The following is a 20520-nucleotide window of genomic DNA, read 5'->3' as shown; positions in this document are numbered from 1 at the left end:
GAACCAGGGAGAACAAATAAATAAAAAACGATTTCTTTCCTGAAACCATAAAGGAAGGAGCTGAAATATCAAATTTATGATTTAATGTGATCATAATATATTAACATTAACATCCAGTGCTTTTCTGTCAAATCAGATACTGGGGGTGTGGCCAAATAATAATAATATTAGAATAGCAGCTTTTCTGTCGTAACAAAAGCTAGGGGGCGTGGCCAACATGATAATATTAATAAACCCTACATTCTCTGGTTATAATATCGTATAATAATGAAAATACAAGCTGTCATAAATCTAAAGGATCTAGGTTTATTATTTTAAAAAAATGTTTTATTTATTCATTTATTTTTTCGCTGTGTCTCAGGAGGTTCCTGGCCGAACAAAGGGTTTGTAATCGCAATCAGGGCTGGTTTAAACGCTCGCGTAAACACGGCTTGTCCTGCGTCGCGTCGCGTCGCGTCGCGTCTCGCTCGCGCTCTCTCAGCGGAGACTCTTCAGTCACGGTCACGGTGGACACGTCAGAGATCACCACGCATTTACACGAGAGAGCGTCCGCTCGGAGACCCTCTGCCCTACTTTTGTTGCCCGATGCTGCTGCGCGTGGAGGATGAGGAGGCAAATCCCGGAATGTCCTCACGGATGGATGCAGCTGTTGTTGTAGTTCCGCTGGATAGTTCTGTGAGTGAATCGTGAATCAATAGATAGATAGATAGATATTATTCATCCCATGAGGGACACCAGAGGACAGCGTTGGAAGGACTTTTAAAGCACCGGAGGAGAGAAGGGGGTCCACTCAGTGCCGACCGGAGCGTGATGGACCCCCTGGCCAACATACGCGCGTCTCAGGCGGAGCGCAGCAGCAGAGGAGCCGCCGGTGGAGAATCAGCGGACGAGCAGAGACGCGGCTGCGGGAGAGACAGTCTGAGCAGCTTCGCCGACATGGAAGACTCGCTGGAGGAGAAACTCAAAGGTCTGGCGTTCAGGAAACAGATCTCGTACAGGTAAATATGCGGTTTAATTCAAACCTGCGCGTTCGTGTGCAACACTGCGTGTATTTCTCCACCATATGGAGCGGTGGAACATGTCTCATGGTTTTTTTGTGTGCGTTACTGAACAATGCAAACCCCATTTGTTGTGCAAACCAACACCCACCCACCTAAATAATAATATACTCAATAATAATAATAATAGACATCTTGCTAGGATGTCTCTGTGAAAGGAGATTTCGTTTATTATCATGAGAACAGCAATGGCATTAGGGCTAGTGTTGGTGAATGAATTGCTTCATGTGAAAAACGTTTCATATGCATGATATCTTTATATTGTCGTTTGGCCTGCTAATGATTTGCTGTCAGGATTCAACTCTGTTTTCTTCTTTCACATGAAACCCTTGGGCAATCAGACAGGCACTTGTATTGAATTGCTTAATTGGCATTTAAATCTAACACGAATAGAGTGATGCATAGCTGTATCGTAATGAATTAGACTTCATCTGTGGTAGAGAGACCTATTTCCACATGTAAGGGTCATAAACAACATGCTTTGACATATTAAACGTCATTTCGGCACTACAGAATGGTTTTCAATTTCAGAATAATCTCTGGTGCGTCTGTATCAACTAAAGCCATCTTACTTGCATTGATAAGTTTGCGTGTGCAATGGTGCTCTTCATGTTTTATCTACCTTAAAACTGTCCTAGAGCTGTTGAAAACATCTAAATCTTGCTTTTTGTTTGGGATGCATTGATCATGTCATTCATTCCAGATCAATGTAAGGATCGAGCCGTATTGACAACACTAGTTTCATGCTGAAACAATGGTTTCATGTGGTCACTTGAGGAAACTTGCCTGTTCCTCTCTTCTCAGAGACCCCTAATTTGACCTCCCCCTCCTCCGTTTTCCACCTGTCCATGGAGGAGGGTCACTACCACCCTTACTGCTCCTTCAGAGTCTTAAGGTCAATCCTCCTCTGAGCAGATCAATCCTCGGCTCACAATTAAGGCCAGTCTCTGAAGAAATTATCAAAGGTGTCCTCTCTATAGGAGCGATCTATATCCATCTCCAATTCAGATAAGACATCAATAAGTCCCATGAAACCCAACCACACCATCAGTAAAACAAACAAACACAAGCCAGCAGGGCCTAAAATGCGAAGCATCTTAGATAAAAACAAGTGTCTTGTTCGGCTTTTTTATGCAAAGCGTCTAAAAATGGAAGCTTTGAATTTGCCAAAGACAAAAACAGGAACACTGTTCCAAAATGTAGTGAGCTGCCTTGGGGTTTACTGTCTACATAGGCAGCACCCTAACTGTAATGACACCTTATAAATGATTGATTCAGAGCGCTCTATATATATAGACAGTAAGAAGCATTCCTCAAATTAAATGCACAGGATTTCCATGATACTCAAATACACACAAATATATGCAGCCACCCACAAATATTCAGTAAAATAATATATATATATTATATATAAAACTTAACTCACAATTGATTTCCATGATACTCAAATACACGTAAAAAAAAATATATACACGCGTACATAAATGTTGTGTAAAATAGTATATATTTTTATTTTATATATTTGAATTTAATGCTTTTTTTTTTGTTTGTTTTAAGAATTAGTGCAAATAGCGTTCCTCACATGAAAAGCAAAGGAAACTGAACTCACATTTGATTTCAGTGTAATTTTAATTGATTTACATGATAATCAAATGCACAAAAAAATATATAGCATCCATAAATGTTGGGTAAAATAGTATATATTTTTATTTTTATATATATTTTTTTAATTAAATATTTTTTTTTGTAATATAATTATTTTAAGCATATTTATCACCGAGCTTGTCGCAAAACATAGTTCTGTGCCAAAAAAGTTGTCTTATATTTACGCAGCACAATCAGCGTAATAATCATGCTGCTATCTTTTGGAACAGGCTTTGCAACAGAAGCATATCTGATGTCTTAAAATGCTGCCTAGGTAGGCAGCTCACTAGGATTTGGAACAGAGCCACATTGTTCTTCTACATACTCTCCTGAAATATAGGCCTAGCACTTATATCAGTTTTTTGGTTATCTAGTGAATCATGTTCGGCTTATAAAGAGGCTCTTGTGTCCTCTCTCTCTCTCTCTCTCTCTCTCTCCAGGACGCTCTAGGAGGGCAGCAGCAGACAGTGGAACATAAAAAAGAACTCATGCATTTTTAAGTGTCCCGATCACAGCCTCGATTGTAGATTTATACATGCTTGACACATTTTCACTCTGCCAGGCTGCTGAAAAGTTAAACATGCATATTTATGCATGCATATTTATTTATATTTATTAATCGTCTGCTCAGTATCACAGAGTCGGCCTGCAAAAAACTTGTTGCCATGTTTGCCAAGCTTCTGCAAATGGTGAACGGCTACTTCATTAATTTACCATTCTAAATAGATTGACCAATCATGATCATGTGTGGCAAGAATTAATTTACTTCTGAAATGTAATGAAAAATTATATTATTTGAGGAAAATAATGTGTTTTGATTGGATTTGAACTACTGGTTTATATGGCAGGTGGATAGAGGGGGCGGGGCTGTAAAGTGAGAGGGATTGGTGATGTCATCAGAACAGAAAAGTTGTTTTAGGAGCGGAACAAATCACATTTTGATGAATGATTAGAAACATTTTTTCTCATAGTAACATGCAAGACTAGGAATGTGTAAATAGGGTCAGTTTGTTCATGCATTTTGAATCCAGAACATTCAGTCAGCACAACGAGGAAGCGTATTACCAGGAAGTGATGCGTTGTGCCACCAGTGATGCTGCAGAATAGATGGGAATGGGTTTAATATTTGATCACATACAAGTGTTGTGTTTTATCAGTGAAACTTTAATAAGTGCCCTGGTGCATTTAGTCATCTGTCAAGTTGTGCCAGTCCTCCTCCTGTTTGGCACTTTGCTTCGTGCGTTTGGCTGAAGACTATAGACGCTTTATTTTTTTTTATAACTCTCATTTCTAGCTGGCACTGAATCAGAGTGAAATGGCTGCCACACCTACTGTAAACGTTGAGGCGCAAGAGAAATTGTGTGTAAATACTGTGCGTGGGCTGTAGTCGTTCCATCAGTGACTAAATGTGCACATACCTTTTCTGAACCCGCAGTTGTCCTTTTGTAAGTCCAGCTGATGTGTTTAATCACACAAAGGTATGCATAGGTGCGTAAAAGAGGGCTTGTCTTGTCTCATTTCCTACCAAATGCAAAACCCAGGAGCACTCAGTAGATCCTGATGGCTGACGCGAATAAGGATTTTACATAAATGGTCATAATCTCTCCTGAAGATGGCTGTGCGCAAACCGGGCGGCTTAACGCCGATAAAGCCAGCTTTTTTCCGCTGTGGCAGGGGTTTGTATTACAGTCTGAGGATTGGGCTTTTGAAGCTTTTCCTTATTAGGTATGTGAATGTAAGAGGCTTTTCCTTGGCTGTTCTGTTCGGTGAAGCTTCAGGCTGATCTGAGCTGCGCCTCATCAGGGGTCGAAGCAAAAATTTAGTCCCAGGCTTTTGTTTTGTAGTAGGCCCGAACTGCATTTCCACTGATTTAAGAACCAAATGATGACTTAAATGACTTTTAATGCCCACAAATAAACATAGTACATGTTTACAAGTCTTAGTTTGAGAATGTTGTATGCTGTTTCTTCCATTCATTTTCCTACAAGTTGTCTGTCTGTGCTGTCTCCTGTTGTTCCTCTACGTGACTCAGTCGTTCTGGCAGAGAAGCACCTGCAGACAACCAACACACTGGAGGTGTGAGAGACTTCATCTCCTCCTCTGTCTCTTCATTCGTCTTCGCCCACTTCAGCAGGGAGTTAACACTATCTCACCGCTCTAATTCTCTCTGACACTGATGGCTCAAACAGGCTCGCTGGTCTTTTATAAAACATGCTACGGCAGCTGCCGTCAATGTGTTTTGGTGGAGCATCAAACGAGAGAACGAAATGTGGTTTTAACTGTCGTAGGCGTGATTTTGCCTTATGGACAGGCTTTGGTTTGTTGCATCACTTACCCATCATGTTAATAATTGTCTCTTTTAATGCACTCGCAACTCATTTAACAAACTTTTGAGCGTATATAGGACAAGTGTTCTAACCTAACAAGATGTTATTGGTTATATTGTTAATATTTTTACATCAGAAAATATATACCGGTATTTTTATTTTTTTTTCAGAAAATTTTAGATGCAACAAATAATGTTACTGCATTTATGATATTGCATAAAAATAATGTTATTGCATATAGATGCAACAAATAATGTTGCATTTAGATGCAAATTTTTTTTATTACATTTAGACACGTTATTGCATTTAGATGCAAAGAAAAATTGTATTGCGTTTAGATGCCAAAAATGTTATTGCATTTAGATGTGCAAAGTAAAATTTTATTGCTTTGAATCAAATTAATTGTGTGCAATATCATAAGGGATATTTGTTAAGAATGTATATATGGGTTGTGTTAATTTCCTGTTGTCTTTGCTGTCCTGAATGTGCTCTTGAACATAGATGAAGGACAAAAATGCAAGTGGACAAAGGTCTGTAATTTCTGTCGCCATTCGAGCTGTAGTGTATTTGTTAAATCATTCTTGGTTTGATTGCACAAAAATAGCAGAGAAATCATGATTTACAGTGGTGTGAAAAAGTGTTGGCCCCCTCCTGATTTCTTATGATGATCTGAAATATTAAAGTGTGACAAACATGCATAAAAATAAGAAATCAGGAAAGGGGCCAACACTTTTTCACACCACTGTATATATATTCTAAGACCAGAAATCTGATGTGGTTTTGCCCATTTGTGTTGATTTGAGGGAAAACTCCAGAACTCTGCATATGTAAACATGGTGAATGTGTTAAATGGAGTAGAGAGGACATGGTGTCTCCGTACACAGGCTCCTGCATATATACAGGCTGTACTGGGATTACTGGGTGGCTTTTTTAGCCGATGATGTGACAGGACTGAGTTTTATTCATGATCTGAATCCTGACGCTGAGTAATTCAACTGATTGCTGGAGCAGTAAAATTGGTGTGTTAATCCTACCTGCTGAACTGTAATGCAGTTCTGCCTTTAATAGAAGCAATAAATGAAAAGATGCAGAAGAGATCTGAAGTTTATCATTTATTTCTCAGGCTGGATAAGGTTGTACACATGTGCAGCTCATTTGCATTCGCTCTGTGCACACATTATCTTTTCAGCACAATTCTCCCTTTCTGTCTGTCTCCTGGTCTCTTTCTCTGTGTAATGCGCTCACTAATTACTATAGCTTGCCTCTATCTCTCTCCAGCTGTGGTCTGGGAGGTTGTGTGTGCGTGTGTGTGGATGGGTTCAGCCCGTTATACCCTGATAGAACAGGGTTAAAGCAGCCCAGCCCTCATTTAGCAAATGATTCATTCAATTAGGCAGCCAGGACTTCAGGTGGAAAAGAAAAACCTGGAGGCCCCTCACGTCCCCGAAGCCCTCCAAGAGGCGGTACGGAGGAAATCCGTCCCACTTTTACCACACTAATGGAGGATTCAGGGTCCTGACACACATTAGTGTTGCATTCAGACTGCTGTTTTCAACACAACACAACATTTACCTGATCATTACCAGGAGAGCCATCTGCCAGCATTACTCTGTGTTCAGAGGCTTTTTGGGACGCGCAGGGATTGAATGGCGTATTTGAGAGGCACAGGTCACGGATAACAACTACATATTGTACTAAAGAAAACTCAGTGAGCTGCAGGTCATGGATGGGTTTATTTGACATGAATGATAGATGATTATTTACATTTCATGTGGTTTAGGATGTCGAGGGTTAATTTTCAGTTCAAAACTTGTGGTTACGGACATTAGTCCGCCCACAACTGACTAGTCCACTGAGTTTTTCTAGGTTATCTAGATTTTTTTAGGTTTAACACTAGTTCTAGGTTTAGCATTAGTGCTTTATTTATTGTGCAATGCTTTAGCTGTTAAACATTTTGCATGATAAAAACGTTCTCTAAATTCAAATTCAACCCGCCCATTCTTTAAATTTAAATTCAGCCCACATAAACATTGTTTTTATTTTTATTTTTATTTATTTATTTATTTTTCCTCAGGTCCTGAATGTGTTTTTGACAGTGGTAATAGATGTTTATTTACATTTCATGTGTTTTAGGATGTCAAGCGTTAATGTTCAATTCAAAACCTGTGATTTTGGATGTCAGTCATAGAGTAGAGATGAATCAGGAGAGTTGATTAATTGTCCACAAATGACTAGTGGACTGAGTTTTTCTAGATTGTCTAGATTTTTCTTATACAGTAGTTTTAGCATTAGCTGTTAGAGGGTTTGCACAATACAAACCCTTTCTGAAAAGTTGCATATTTTAATTCTGTATTTAAATTCAAAGTTTAAATACACATTACACTTTTTCTGACTTTTTTCTTTGGCCAGTTGTTTGTTTGTTTTGCACTTTAGGATTTTAGGGTGTCAAGTAAAAAACAAAAACAAAAAAAAATCTAATTATACAAACAAAAAAAAAAATTATTATTATTTATTATAGCTTGCCTGTCTCTCTCCAGGTTTCAATTAAGCAACCTGGACCTCAATATTTATGTTATATTTATATAATTAAGTATTTAAATTCAAAATTTAAATCCAACCCCCTTCTTTTTATTATTTAAATTCAGCCCTTTTTTTTTTTTTTTGGACCGTGTTGTAATGTGTGTTTATGTGTGTGTGTGTCTTGCATTTTTAGGATTTTAGGGTGTCGAGTTAAAAGGTTTTTCCCCCATAAAAAACCTATAGCTTTATATAGTCAGCTTTAAGAGTTTAATTTTAGATTAACTAGCACTAAACCTCATATAAACAAAGCAAGCTGCGGTTGATCATTTTACCTGTTAATCTGCATTCACTTCCTTAATCTGCATTCACTTCCTAATCTGCGAAGTAGATCAGACTTTGGTCTGATAGTCAAAAGTCTGAGCTCAAGACACCTGTAGGGATTGTCATTTGAAAATGACAGTAATTAAACCCGGTCTTTTGGAGATATTAGTATAAAGTAGACTTTTGGGACTCATATTCTGGCCCGAGCAGTTTCTACACACTCGTGTAGGTTTGTGGTCTGCCGGAGTCCATCTCAGAGTTTTGCTCTTGATGGCAGGGCTATTTTCAGCAGATGGATGGGTCAGATAGGGGAGAGATGCGTGCTTCCAATGCCTCCCCCGCACCCTGCACCAAACACAGAGGTTAATTATGAAGGTTTCAGCAGCCAGAGGAGGAGAACAGATAGAAGAAAGAGCGAGAGGGGGTTTATATACAGGCAGGAGTGGGATCCAGCACTCCCACATACTCTCCCAATGATGCCCTTAATCTCACACACACTCACACAAAAGTATCACGGTCACAGTTATATGTAATTACACAGTCCGATCCCACACGCGCCCACTCGCGGAGCCCGTGAGCGCGCACGATGCCGGATTGTCACGTTAGTGTATATCTATAACTTGAGAGAACATCGCATGCAGTGCAGAGCGTTCAAACACCTCCTCCAGCAGAAAAATATATGTGCATTATGTATTAGGACTGGGTAATATATATTATATTTACAATGACGATTTTATGTGCTTTTTTGGGACAGTGTCTTGGAAACTTAAAATGGAGTTTGAATGTTTGATTCATTTCAATATTAATATGTAAAATATTATAAAAATTATATAATTTGTAAGTTTAGGCTATATTTCTGCATTTAAATGCAAATAATGAAATGTGTACATTTGAAGAAGAACATATTTTTTAACTAGTTTTTTTTTTTTTATAGTATTTTAGATCTTGCATTAAACATTTTGAATCGAATTAGCTACAGTGGCTTTCAGTTGTAATAATGGTGATTGCAAATTCATAATGATCAAGAAGATACATTTACATTTATGCATTTGGTTGATGCTTTTATCCAAAGCGACTTGCATTGCATTCATATGCTTGTGGATTCCCGAGGAATCGAACCCATGACCTGGTATTGATAGAACTAAGTACTGTTTGAGCGACAGAAATGCAAAGATAGCCTATTGAATATTGTCAAAATATTGAGAATTTTTTTTAGCTATATCACTCAGCCATACTATATGTGATGTTGTTGTTACTAAACTCTGAGGGGTCGACCTGACTTGGTTTCCTGTGATTGTTGTTGGCCAAAAGACCGTGTGTGTGTGTGTGTGTGTGTGTGTGTCAGGTCACAGACAGTCAAGGGAAGGACACAGAAACTGCAGGGGGTCTGGACCTCTCCCTCAAAACACCGGGAAATGTGTCACAGCTGTTTCGGTTGCACCGCAAAGCAATTGAAATAACATATTTTACATGCAAGAGCAAACTGTGCACATAACACAGTATTATTGTGTCTGCATTGAATGCCAGCATCAGAGGAGAAATCACTGTTATTTACAGCGTTAGTAAAGAGCTGCCATCCGTATGGTTTACCCGCAAGGATTTACTTTGATGTAAGACGCTATGCTTTAAAAGATAATGAAACCATTTATCAGCAGAAGCTGTTTGTGTTTAAGACTAGCATTGCTAATGCTATTGTTCACATATGATTTTAACAAACTTCTAACCATAAGAATTAGACATTTGGTACACTGTTCGTGCTACAGACATGAGTGATATCTCAGGTTGTGCCGTTTATTGAGTGTTCTGTAACTTTTATAACGGATCATACTTGTAAAATAGCCTGGCGGATGATAATCGAGCAAAAAAGTCCCATAGACTTACATTAAAAGAGGGAACCAAGCCAATATCTAGAGAACAGACTTGTGGGTGAGCTGGTATGACTGACCCAGTAAGCAACCACCCTAGCAACCGCATAGCAACAAGATAAAATCCACGCCGTAGCAACAGCATAGCAATGCGGGGGAAAAAAACGCTTAAGCAACCGCATAACAACATGAAAAAAAACACCCCAAATACCCTAGCAACCACATAGCAACAAGATAAAAGCCATTTAAAACACCATAGAAATGTGACAAAATGTGACACGGCATAGTAACTGCATAGACATGACATAAAAACACTCAAAATACTATACAACTGCATAGCAATGTGTAATATAATCTGCATAGCAATATCACCCAGAACACCCTAGCAACTGCATAGCAACAATATAAAAGCTAAAAACAACTCCAAACACTATAGCAACAGCATATAAACACGTCATAGCAACAGCGTAGCCATGCTACTGAAAATGCCCTAGCAACTACCCAGAACACCCAAATAATGCCCGAGCAACCACCTAGAACATCTTAGCAGCAACAGCAACTTGGTACCAGAACACTCAGACACCATAGTATAGTCATTGTCACCAAGTTTTGCACAATCAAGCACCACTTAATATTTTCTTCAGAAAATGTAAACAATCTAGTTCACTTTTATATCTTCAGTCAATTGAGTGACTGAATTGCTTCAGTTCTTTTTAAGAAATCACATTTTTCTTTTGCCGTCTTGAGTCTTTCAGTGAGCTGGAGGAATGTAAAATGTGTGGTGTTGCTACGCATGAGGATCTTTAACAGGAGAAAGTGTCAGAACGCAGGAGAGACTGAAATGAATAGAGCGATAGGCGATTACCCAGGAGCACTTGGATCCACGTGAATGGCACTCGCCAAAGCCAGACCGCCCACGGTCCCTGCACCCACTGCACTGCAAAAAAACCCTCTCTTAATCAGTATTTTTGTCTTGTTTTCCTGTAGAAATATCCAAACATTCTTAAAAATACTTGAGAAGCAAAATTGCATAAGATAATCAGACGAGAGGAGAAAAGATGAGGGGGAGGGAGATGAATGTAGGACAGAGGGATGTTGGGGGGGGGGAGAGTGTCTTTGCTCCGTCATGTGGTGAAGGGCGAGGTGCATGTGGCCCACAGCAGCTGGTCTGCCGGGAGACACTGAAGTTTGACCCTGACGAGAAGGAAAGGGAGAAGGGTACGGATAGAAAGGGAAGGAGAGAGAAAGAAGAGACAAAGATAAAGTGAGAGTTAAGGAGGAAGGTGAGAGGCTGAAGACCTGAGAAGATGTTGAGAAAGATAAAGAGAGACTGAAGAGGATTGTTCTTTAAACACATGTCCTATATATTTATACCCTTTAGAAGAGGAAGGAAAGAGGGAACGAGAGAAGGATTGAGGAACAGATTGTCACATCGCCATGAGGAAAGGACACACAAACACTCTGCTGTCCCTCATGTGTTCCTCTCTCACACATGAGGGAAGGCAGAGCAGAGACAGGACGGACAGAACGACATGTGAGGGATGACAGTCATCACTGGACTGTGGAGGGAAAGTGTGTGTCGCAGTGTGAGGCTGGGTGGTGATGGATATAAATATCTGAGCACTGTTGTTTGGGGAGTTCAAGCGGGAAAAGCCCAGGCTTCCTGTCTGACCACTAAACCAGCAGGATGGGAGTTCTGTTGCACACTTATAAGTTCACAATAAGTGCATGTTGAGCATTTATTGAAATGCTATAAATGAATATGGTACTACACAATGAATGCATTACCAAACTAATGCATTTAAAGATTTAAAATGCTAGAAAGCTACTCCTTCCATGAGTGGCACTGGCACAACTACACACATACATGGACAGATACAAACACCTGCTGCTAGTGAACAGTTAGTCTGGATTTGTATCATGCATATATGCTGTTATCAGAAGGCGCAGAGTTAATTTAGCTGAAATAAATAGCAAATCACTAAAGATGCGATGATCATAAATCTGTCAGTGAATCAGGCTTGCTGAGCTCTTCCATCATTAGCTCCACCACAGATGTTATCTGGGTTTTCAAGAGCGAAGGCGACATCCCGAGAAGGATAGCAGTAAAGTTTGTTCTGTATGTGTGAAAATGTCATGTGAAGTGGGCAGATTCCAGTGCCATCCAATTGTACTATGATTACAGTGTCAATGAAGAGCCACCATGGAATGTTATCAAACACTATATATATATATATATATATATATATATATATATATGTGATGTATGTATGTTTGACAAGAGTTTATTTTCTCACTTTTGGTCCACCGAGCCAAATGTGTCCGTAGTTGAAGAAACACCCATATATAACTGGATCTGCCCACGGATATGTCCACCTACCTCTTACTTCCATTTCTTCCCCATGATCCGGTCACAAGTGTGATGTATGTGCTGAGTTTGCGTATGTATGTGTGTGTTTGTGTGTAGTTTTCCTGCCATTGTCAGTGGGTGTGTGACAGGCTGCAGTGACAGAGCTCAGGGGCAAATGAGAGAAATGTGTCTCCGTCCGGCACACACATGAACACATAGTCACAACAACAACAACATCACGGACACACACATACAAAAAGGGAACATGTATGTATATGTATATATATATATGTATGTATGTATGTATGTATATATATATATATATATATATATATATGTGATGTATGTATGTTTGACAAGAGTTTATTTTCTCACTTTTGGTCCACCGAGCCAAATGTGTCCGTAGTTGAAGAAACACCCATATATAACTGGATCTGCCCACGGATATGTCCACCTACCTCTTACTTCCATTTCTTCCCCATGATCCGGTCACAAGTGTGATGTATGTGCTGAGTTTGCGTATGTATGTGTGTGTTTGTGTGTAGTTTTCCTGCCATTGTCAGTGGGTGTGTGACAGGCTGCAGTGACAGAGCTCAGGGGCAAATGAGAGAAATGTGTCTCCGTCCGGCACACACATGAACACATAGTCACAACAACAACAACATCACGGACACACACATACAAAAAGGGAACCTGAGGGAATTCAGCCCCGACACGTATAAACTGAGTGACTAATACGCTGACCACATTTATTCAGGAAACATTAGCGTAAGTGCAATGGTTTAGAAACGGCATCCTTGCTTCGGGACAGGGTAAACAGCCAAAGCATTCAAAGTAGCTTGCAGGGTCTTGGATCAAAAACGTTTGGGAAAATCTGGATTAGTAGATGCTTTTGTTTAAAGCGACTAGCAGCGCACTGTTTCAAGGACAAAATCCTCAAGAGCACAATGGCGATAATTTGTTTCTTGTTGGGCTCAATCTGCAACCTTCTGGTTACTATTTTCCACTTGGTGGGACTCCTGTGTGCTGTAGCCACAGGGTTGCTGGTTTGAACCCACCAAGAAACAAGTTAGCCACAAAAACATTAGGAATCCATCTGGGAATATGTAATGTATGTCCCAAATCTGTCACGTGAGAAGACTTGTGAGACACCTGCTTACTGTAATTCAATAAACGGATAACAAGACGTGTGCTAAAGATGAAGTGCTGTTAATGTGTTGTGTGATGTTCTTATCTAGAACGCTCTGTATTGCCTCTTGATACACTCTGGTGTTGTTCTGTTCTTCACGTTGTTATCGGGACGCTGCTGGCTTCAGATAAAAGCACAAAGATTGAATTAGTGCTAATCACTGATCTGCCTGAGATTCCTCTCAGGCTTGGGGTCTCGCGGGAGCTCTGCGTATGCGTTGATTTTGTTACTTTTTAGCTTGATCACATCTTTCTCTCGCTTGTGTTTTTTCACCCCCCCCAGTGCTGAGCCTTAGATCTTAATCTCTGGAGTGAGAGGGAGGCATGAGAAAAAGGTCCATGTCAAGGACTTTCTACTCTGATGAGAATGAGGAGAAGAAGAAGGGTTGTGCTGTGGAGCGCCAGTAGCCTTGAGGAAGTCAGTAATGGTAAGGCTCAGAGAAGCTGTCCTTCAAGTGCATGTTCGCCAGGGGCCCACGGGCAGGAAGAATCACAGCGAGCACACTGACCCAGTTAGAGAGCTACATGGAGGGATTGAGCGAAGCAGAAGTAGAGAGAAAAAAGAAAGAAAGAAAAAAAGTGAGAGTGACAAGATCAGAGACTCTTCCTGCCAGAACATTCCAACAGATCGTGTCCAGATCATTCATTGTCTTCACATTACTTGGTTGACATCACTTGTGTCAAGACATAGAAGGATCATTCCCTTTCAGCCTCATTTTCACTCTTTCATAATCACTAGTCAAATCAAGAAAGAACTTGCTGGCGTACATCACCTGCCAGGCACTAACTGAAGAACACCGATCCACGAATATTTGATTTTACATAATCAGACTACTCACAAAAAGCTTTGCATCATCAGATTGTGAGGTCATCGAATGAAGTCACATCCTCTAGAGTCACTATATTGTGACTCAATCAGTCTGGGCAGAGAAGAGAGCCAGTCAACTACTCTGCTAGACTGACATATCCCTGGATAAAGTGTCCCTTTGTAACAGGTTGCTCATATATTGTCTTGCAGAAGGTCAACTTGTGTTACATAATGGACCTTAAAATAGCTTGAAGTGCTAGACGTGGGGCTGACCTTGTGGTTTGGTTCTCTGGGGGTAGCGATGGCAATGATGATTGTGAGAGATTCTTGTCTCTGGTGACAGGAAAGGATCTGACACCTATACACGCCTCCGGGTTCTCAGGTATCCTCCATCAGGTCTCAACTATCTGACGGCTGATGATCTCAGCGCTACACGGGCAGCAGAAGGTTGCATGATTGGGTGTGTTAGGCGTGCTCTGGCTCTAGCAGGCAGCCATGTGTAACAGTGATGTCAGCCTACCTTGCAGCGGTGGAAGTGAGCCGTCTGCTTGCCCAACTTTGGATGCTGCTGGAGAAGAGTTAGGAAGCACCCCGAAAGTTAGGAAAGGAGGATACAGGCTGAGAAGGAGAAATGGAAGGATGATCAGGGCCCAGAAGACAGTAGAGGAGAAGCGAGTATGCGGGAAAGGGCGGAAGCGGAAGGTGACCTGGTACCACAGGCTTCTCGGCTACAGGTTAGTGACAGTTTTGTGGTCTCTTTGCAATCTAGTTTGACCAGGTGTTGCTGTATGTCTTTTAAGCAGCCGAACTCCAAGCAGATCTTCACTCTTTTACTTCTTTTCTTACTGAGATCGAGAGTGGGCGGCGCAGAGAGATGATATCATAACTGTGTACGTGGGTTGACACCTGACTTAAAGCGTGGACGGAGTTTTCATCACACACACAACTACAAAACGTAATTGGCTGAGACAATGGGAGCGGGGACAGAGATTATGATGCTGACAACAAGATTTAAGACTTAAATACACCAACGGTGGCGTGTGTTGGACTGTTGCCATGACTACACAGGAGGGATGATATTACCGCAGGGTGTTGTGGGAGGGAGATTGAACACACATCCCCTGCATTCGCACATGTAAACCCTCTGTCCATCCCTTCATGTCTGCTACTTGGATAAACAGGAACTCGCACGGCAAATTAATACTGGCCGATGATACATGTCACAAACATGCACATCATCCTTCTGCAATCTCTCAATGAAGCCAGACCTCTGTCAAAGCTGGTTTTAGTAGAACTAATTCCATTATAGCAGTCTCGCTGATTGCTCTTCCTGTCTGTTTCCCCGGCTCTGGATGGCGTGTGGCATATCCTTTATCTCAAATCGTGTTCCATTCTGCCTGCACTCAGTTGATTATTTTCTAGTGAAATGTTCTGCTGTCTGTGAAATGACACAGTGTTTACCCAGGACTGATTATACACGCTAATGTATGGTGTCCTTAAATAGTGGACATCGTTGATTGATTTGCTTAATGCCATGGAATAATATTAAACAGAAATGCGTTACTCATTTACCTGACTGCAATGGGAAAGAGGACATGGAGGTCTCAACCTCTTCCGCTGTCTCTATATCAGCCTGTGGATTTGACACTAATGATTTAGTATTCAGGATGTTTTCTAACGAAAGCTTTCTTACTCGGCTCCTCATGTTGCATGTTTCCTTCACAGCATTTTGTCATGAATGGCCTTTTTCCGATGCATGTGTCATCAAATTTGTTTTACTTAAGTGTCAACTTTGTCTGAAGAGAAGGTCATTGTTGAGATCTATTCTGAAACCCTAGAGAAGACGTTAGATCATTTTTCTCTTAAGTCTTGTTTCATCTCCATTTTAGCACATTGGTGTCTACACTCTAAAAAATGCTGGGTTAAATACAACCCAGCGCTGGGTAAAATATGGACAAACCCAGCAATTGGTTTGTTTTCAACCAACAGTTGGGTTGAATGTTTAACCCAACACGTAGGCAAGAAAAATCTAAACCAGGTTCTCTTTAACATCTCAAATTGCTTCTACACTCTAAAAAATGCTGGGTTGTATTTAACCCAGCATTTTTTAGAGTGTAGAAGCAATTTGAGATGTTAAAGAGAACCTGGTTTAGATTTTTCTTGCCTACGCATGTATGACATATTGTTTATGTATTTGTTGTAATGTTCCTGGCCTTCACCACATTTCGTGGCATGTTTCCAACGCACATGTCATCCACCAGTGGCTCTATTTTTAGCTCGGAGGGTAAAGGTGCATGATCCCGTGGCCCCGCCTCGCTTTACAAAAGAGCTCGTAACTGGACTCTCGCTTGTGTTCTTTCTGAACGGGATAATTTTAGACGAGGATTTGAAACTTTCAGCATGGTGTCAGGTGTACGGCCCTCCATTTCCTCATCCGTTGTTCTTTTCACCCCCTGCCTCAGTTGCTTGTGTCGTGAGTGTGTAAAATTATACACCCAGTGTTGGGTCACTTTCAGCCTTCGCTTCAAAAGAGACGACCATATGGCGCTGTGTGTTTACTATGTTAAATACTGAGCTCTTTGGAGGAAGATCAGGTGGCAGCAGTTTTTGAGGAAGGAGCTTGGAGATTCAGCAAGTTCAGTTACACACTTTAATATGCACAACTTGCAAATAACACAGCTGGAGATATGAAACCTGAATGCTACATGTTCACTTTGATATATCAGTAGCAAATGCAGGTGTTAATGTACTTGAGAAATGTTTTGGCTGTAGTGTGCTCTGTGTTTGTACAGACAGTGTGGGTATTTATTTATTTTTTGTACTTTGTATTGTGTGAATATAAGTTTGTGTAGATCTAACTGTGATACTGGCATGAGATGATGGCTAAATCTATGGAAGAATGACAGACAGAGGAAGTGATCACACTATACTGAATCATGCAAGTCCGTTGCTGTGACACAAGCACACATACACACATTGTGTCTAAGAACATTCTTTGCTTATTTCATACCATATGAGGCAGAAGCTCTCTTTGCATGCAGGGAATTATGGGAACTTCCTGGCCAAGCAGACTGGTTAACAGATTGGTCTGGATCATTTTGATACTGGCACAAGGTAGACGGCCGTCTCCTGTTGTGTGTGTTTTTAGTGTGTCCCCGCTTTAGCTCCACGGTGACTAGTCCTTTTATGTGCAGCAGCAAGGAGCTTTAGCCCAGATGTCAAAACCTTATTTCAGCAAGGTCTCATTATTTTCTCTTGAATGCGTTTACTCTTGGGCTGAAGCTATTTGTGGTCATTCTGCTCCGCAGGAAAGCCATCTCACGGTCGGGCCTCCAGCATTTGGGTCCTGCCCACAGTCCCTTCCCTGCCCTGAGCAATGGACCAGCCAAGGAGCTTCGCAGCACAGTGGACTGGAGCGTAAGTGTTCCTCGTCTGTCTTTCACTCCAATTGTCCGTCCAACTGTGTCTTATCAGCTTTCCCCCCAAAAAAATGACTGTGGCAGTGCTGTGATGGTATCATATGGTACCTTCAATATAGACATGAATCCTTTTGATTTGAACTATTAAGCAACCACCTAAAACACCCTAACGACCACCTAATAACCATCCAGAACCAGTGTTATTTTAGTATTATTTATATACTATTATAGTATATTTATATAGTATTACGTATTATTAATATTTTAACTTAGCTTGCCGTTTTCATTTTAATTTTTTGTACTTTTGTTGTGCTTGTCATTTTTATAAGATTTATTGTTTCTTTTTAAATGTTTCTGTTTAGCTTTAATTTAGTTTTATTTGAGTTTTATTTTGTCATTTTAGTATAGTGTACACTTAAATCTTATTTTATTTCAGTTAGTTGCTTTACATTTTCTTTCTTACATTTTTCAACATAACTTAATTAATTCAGTTTTAAATGAGCTTTTATTGTTATATTTTAATTTCAGTTTAAGTTTTGTTTTGAGCTTTTGTCATTATTATTTTTTTAAATGCTTCTATTTAGCTTTAATATATTATTTCTGTATAGTTTTAGTAATTTTAGTACTTCAGCGTAAGCTTATTTATTTCAATTAGTTGTTTTTCATGTAATATTTATATTTGATGTCACTTTATTTTATTTAGCAACAGTATAGCAATGCAGTAAATAATGGTGATGAGTTAACCACAGGTGGCACTAGTTTACAATATTTCATCTTTTTTTTTTAATGATATATAGTGTGAGTTTTGTGTATAATATGAGACATTCCCAGACTAAAGCGCTAATGTTAGTGTCGAGGATAAGGTTGTGCATTATTACTTTTGCACATATCAGCACATTCAGACTGGTGGGCGCAGTTAGTCGTGGGTGGGTCCCGCAAAGACGGTTGGCATGGTAATAGAGAGACTCGTTAATCCAGGTGCTGTGTGTACAGATGGAGACTGCTGAGGGGGCGGAGCCCAGCGGGGCACTTCCTGTGCGTCTTTGCTGGCCTTTCCTTCCCCGCTAGTTCCCGATGTGACCAGCGCAGCCATCAAACATTAATACGCCTTCCTAAAGCTGCTAAGTGTGTGTGCGAGTCAGTGCTAATTGAAGCCTCACACAACAGTGTTGTTGCCATATGAAATAAGTGTTTGTGATTTGAATGTGCGTTACATGCTCCTATACATTGGTTATGTCAAGGTTTATAAAGTACAGATCGATTCAAAGCAGCTTCACGGTAATAAAACAAGAAAGTAACTATTAATATTGCAACATTTTTCAAGAAAGAAATGAATACAGTTGCATTATTGAAGGATTTTGAAATATTAATAATACTGTTCTTTTCTTGGTTTAGTACTCTGAAGCTGCTTTGAATCGATCTGTAGTGTATAAACCTTGACTTATGTCATTATTCAATTCTGTTGAGTTCAATTTAGTTCAGTAATGAGTACATGTTGAAAAGTTCATGAAGTGAACTCAGAACTAAAATGTAAAAAAAAAAAGATTGTTTTGAAGTTGCAAGTAAAACAAATACTGTTGGAGTAAATATTACAAGAAAATGTCTCTTTCTACTTTAAAATTTTATGTTTAATTCTGTTTCTTTGTAATGAACTGTGAAATTTACTAGCAATTTCGGAGTGAACACCAGTTCAACACCAGTTTTTTTTTTTCAGACTATAAAACATTTCTACAGAAAATAGTGTTATTATTTAACTAAAGTTAATTTAGTGTTGATTCAGTTTAGTCTAATAATGATTTGCTACATGCTAATCAGTTAGCATAAGGGGATTTTTTTCATTCTAGAGAGAATTTGATCAATACTTTTGATTTGTTTTCCTGACAGTGTAAAATTGACTTTTAAATGAGCATAGATACTAATTTTGTGAGCATTTATGAGTATTAGCATATAGACATTAGCTTCAAAGGTAGCAGACATGGACTGTCTCGTTTTTAGATTGTGTTCTCACATTTGTCTGCTGCATATGTCATTGACACTCAGAAAAGTAACCATTAGAGTCCAAAGAAAGAAAGAAATTGCATTAATTTATGCCTCACAAGGAATAACAGTAAGTTTTATAATGGTTGCTTTTCTGAAATGATACGAATGTGACCTCCAGAGAGAACAGCCTTCCAAATTAGACGTAAACATGGATTAAAAGCCACAAAACATTTGATTTGATCTCCTTATGCGCAGGAGAATGCAGTGAACGGTGATCACCTGTGGCTGGAGACGAATTGCTCCGGCGATCTCTGCTACCTGGGCGAAGAGACGTGCGTGGTCAAGATTGCAGTGAGTATAATGTGGTTAAACAGGTTCAAACGGACGAGAGAAGTCTGTATTTGCATGGCGAGCTGAAGGCAGAGACGAGTGTCATTAGAGTGTTTTAGCAGTGACATTTTCTTTCATGAGATAATGTGAGGCTGGTGTGTATTGAAAGGAAGAGGCAGCTATTAGTCTGAGAATGTACAGCAGGTAAAAGGATTTTGTTAGGCTTTTGTTAAAGCGCGGCGCCATGCTCTGATGTTTTCAAGAGCCGTGGCAACTCTATTATTGCCACTTCAAGCAGTTGGCAAAATCATTCCTTGCCTCAGAGGAAGCTTTTTACCGCTGAAGATGAGAGCATATTTCTCTTACAATTGAATTATAAGATGGAACGTAGATGTGTGCTCTTGCTCTATGACAAATTTCTGTGTGTTTGTGCTGTTCGGTTCTCTTTAAGAAGTCGGCTCCCCGGAGGAAGTGTGCAGCCTGTAAGATCGTGGTCCACACGGCGTGTATCGAGGCGCTGGACAAGGTGAGCGGAGGCAGAAATATCTGTTTAAAGTGAAAAAGTGAAAAGTGAAGTGACATGTGGCCAGGTATGGTGACCCATACTAGGAATTAGTGCTCTGCACATCCAAAGTCCAAAGTGCACACACACAGCAGTGAACACACACACACCATGAACACACACCCGGAGCAGTGGGCAGCAATTTTTG

The 20520-nt window shown here is 40.1% G+C and overlaps 1 protein-coding gene across 6 annotated transcripts in view; it reads left to right on the top strand.

Moving 5' to 3' along the window:
* The first annotated feature begins 388 nt into the window (after positions 1-388).
* LOC107656386 (diacylglycerol kinase iota-like) overlaps positions 389-20520 on the top strand; it is a 41622-nt gene continuing 21490 nt past the window's right edge. For 3 of the 6 annotated variants that reach the window (XM_016444230.1, XM_016444229.1, XM_016444228.1), the window contains exons 1-4: positions 389-998; positions 17390-17498; positions 19736-19831; positions 20262-20336. In XM_016444230.1, the coding sequence (XP_016299716.1) occupies positions 811-998; positions 17390-17498; positions 19736-19831; positions 20262-20336 (468 nt within the window). In that variant the 5' untranslated portion in view covers positions 389-810. The remainder of the gene's footprint in view (positions 999-17389; positions 17499-19735; positions 19832-20261; positions 20337-20520) is intronic. The other 3 variants (XM_016444226.1, XM_016444225.1, XM_016444227.1) reach the window with 2 other exon arrangements.

This window comes from Sinocyclocheilus anshuiensis, unplaced genomic scaffold (assembly GCF_001515605.1).
Source record: "Sinocyclocheilus anshuiensis isolate Anshui unplaced genomic scaffold, SAMN03320099.WGS_v1.1 scaffold183, whole genome shotgun sequence".
NCBI classification, from domain to species: Eukaryota; Metazoa; Chordata; class Actinopteri; order Cypriniformes; family Cyprinidae; genus Sinocyclocheilus; species Sinocyclocheilus anshuiensis.
The sequence above is the reverse complement of the archived record's forward strand: the minus strand, read 5'-3'. Positions and strand labels throughout refer to the sequence as shown.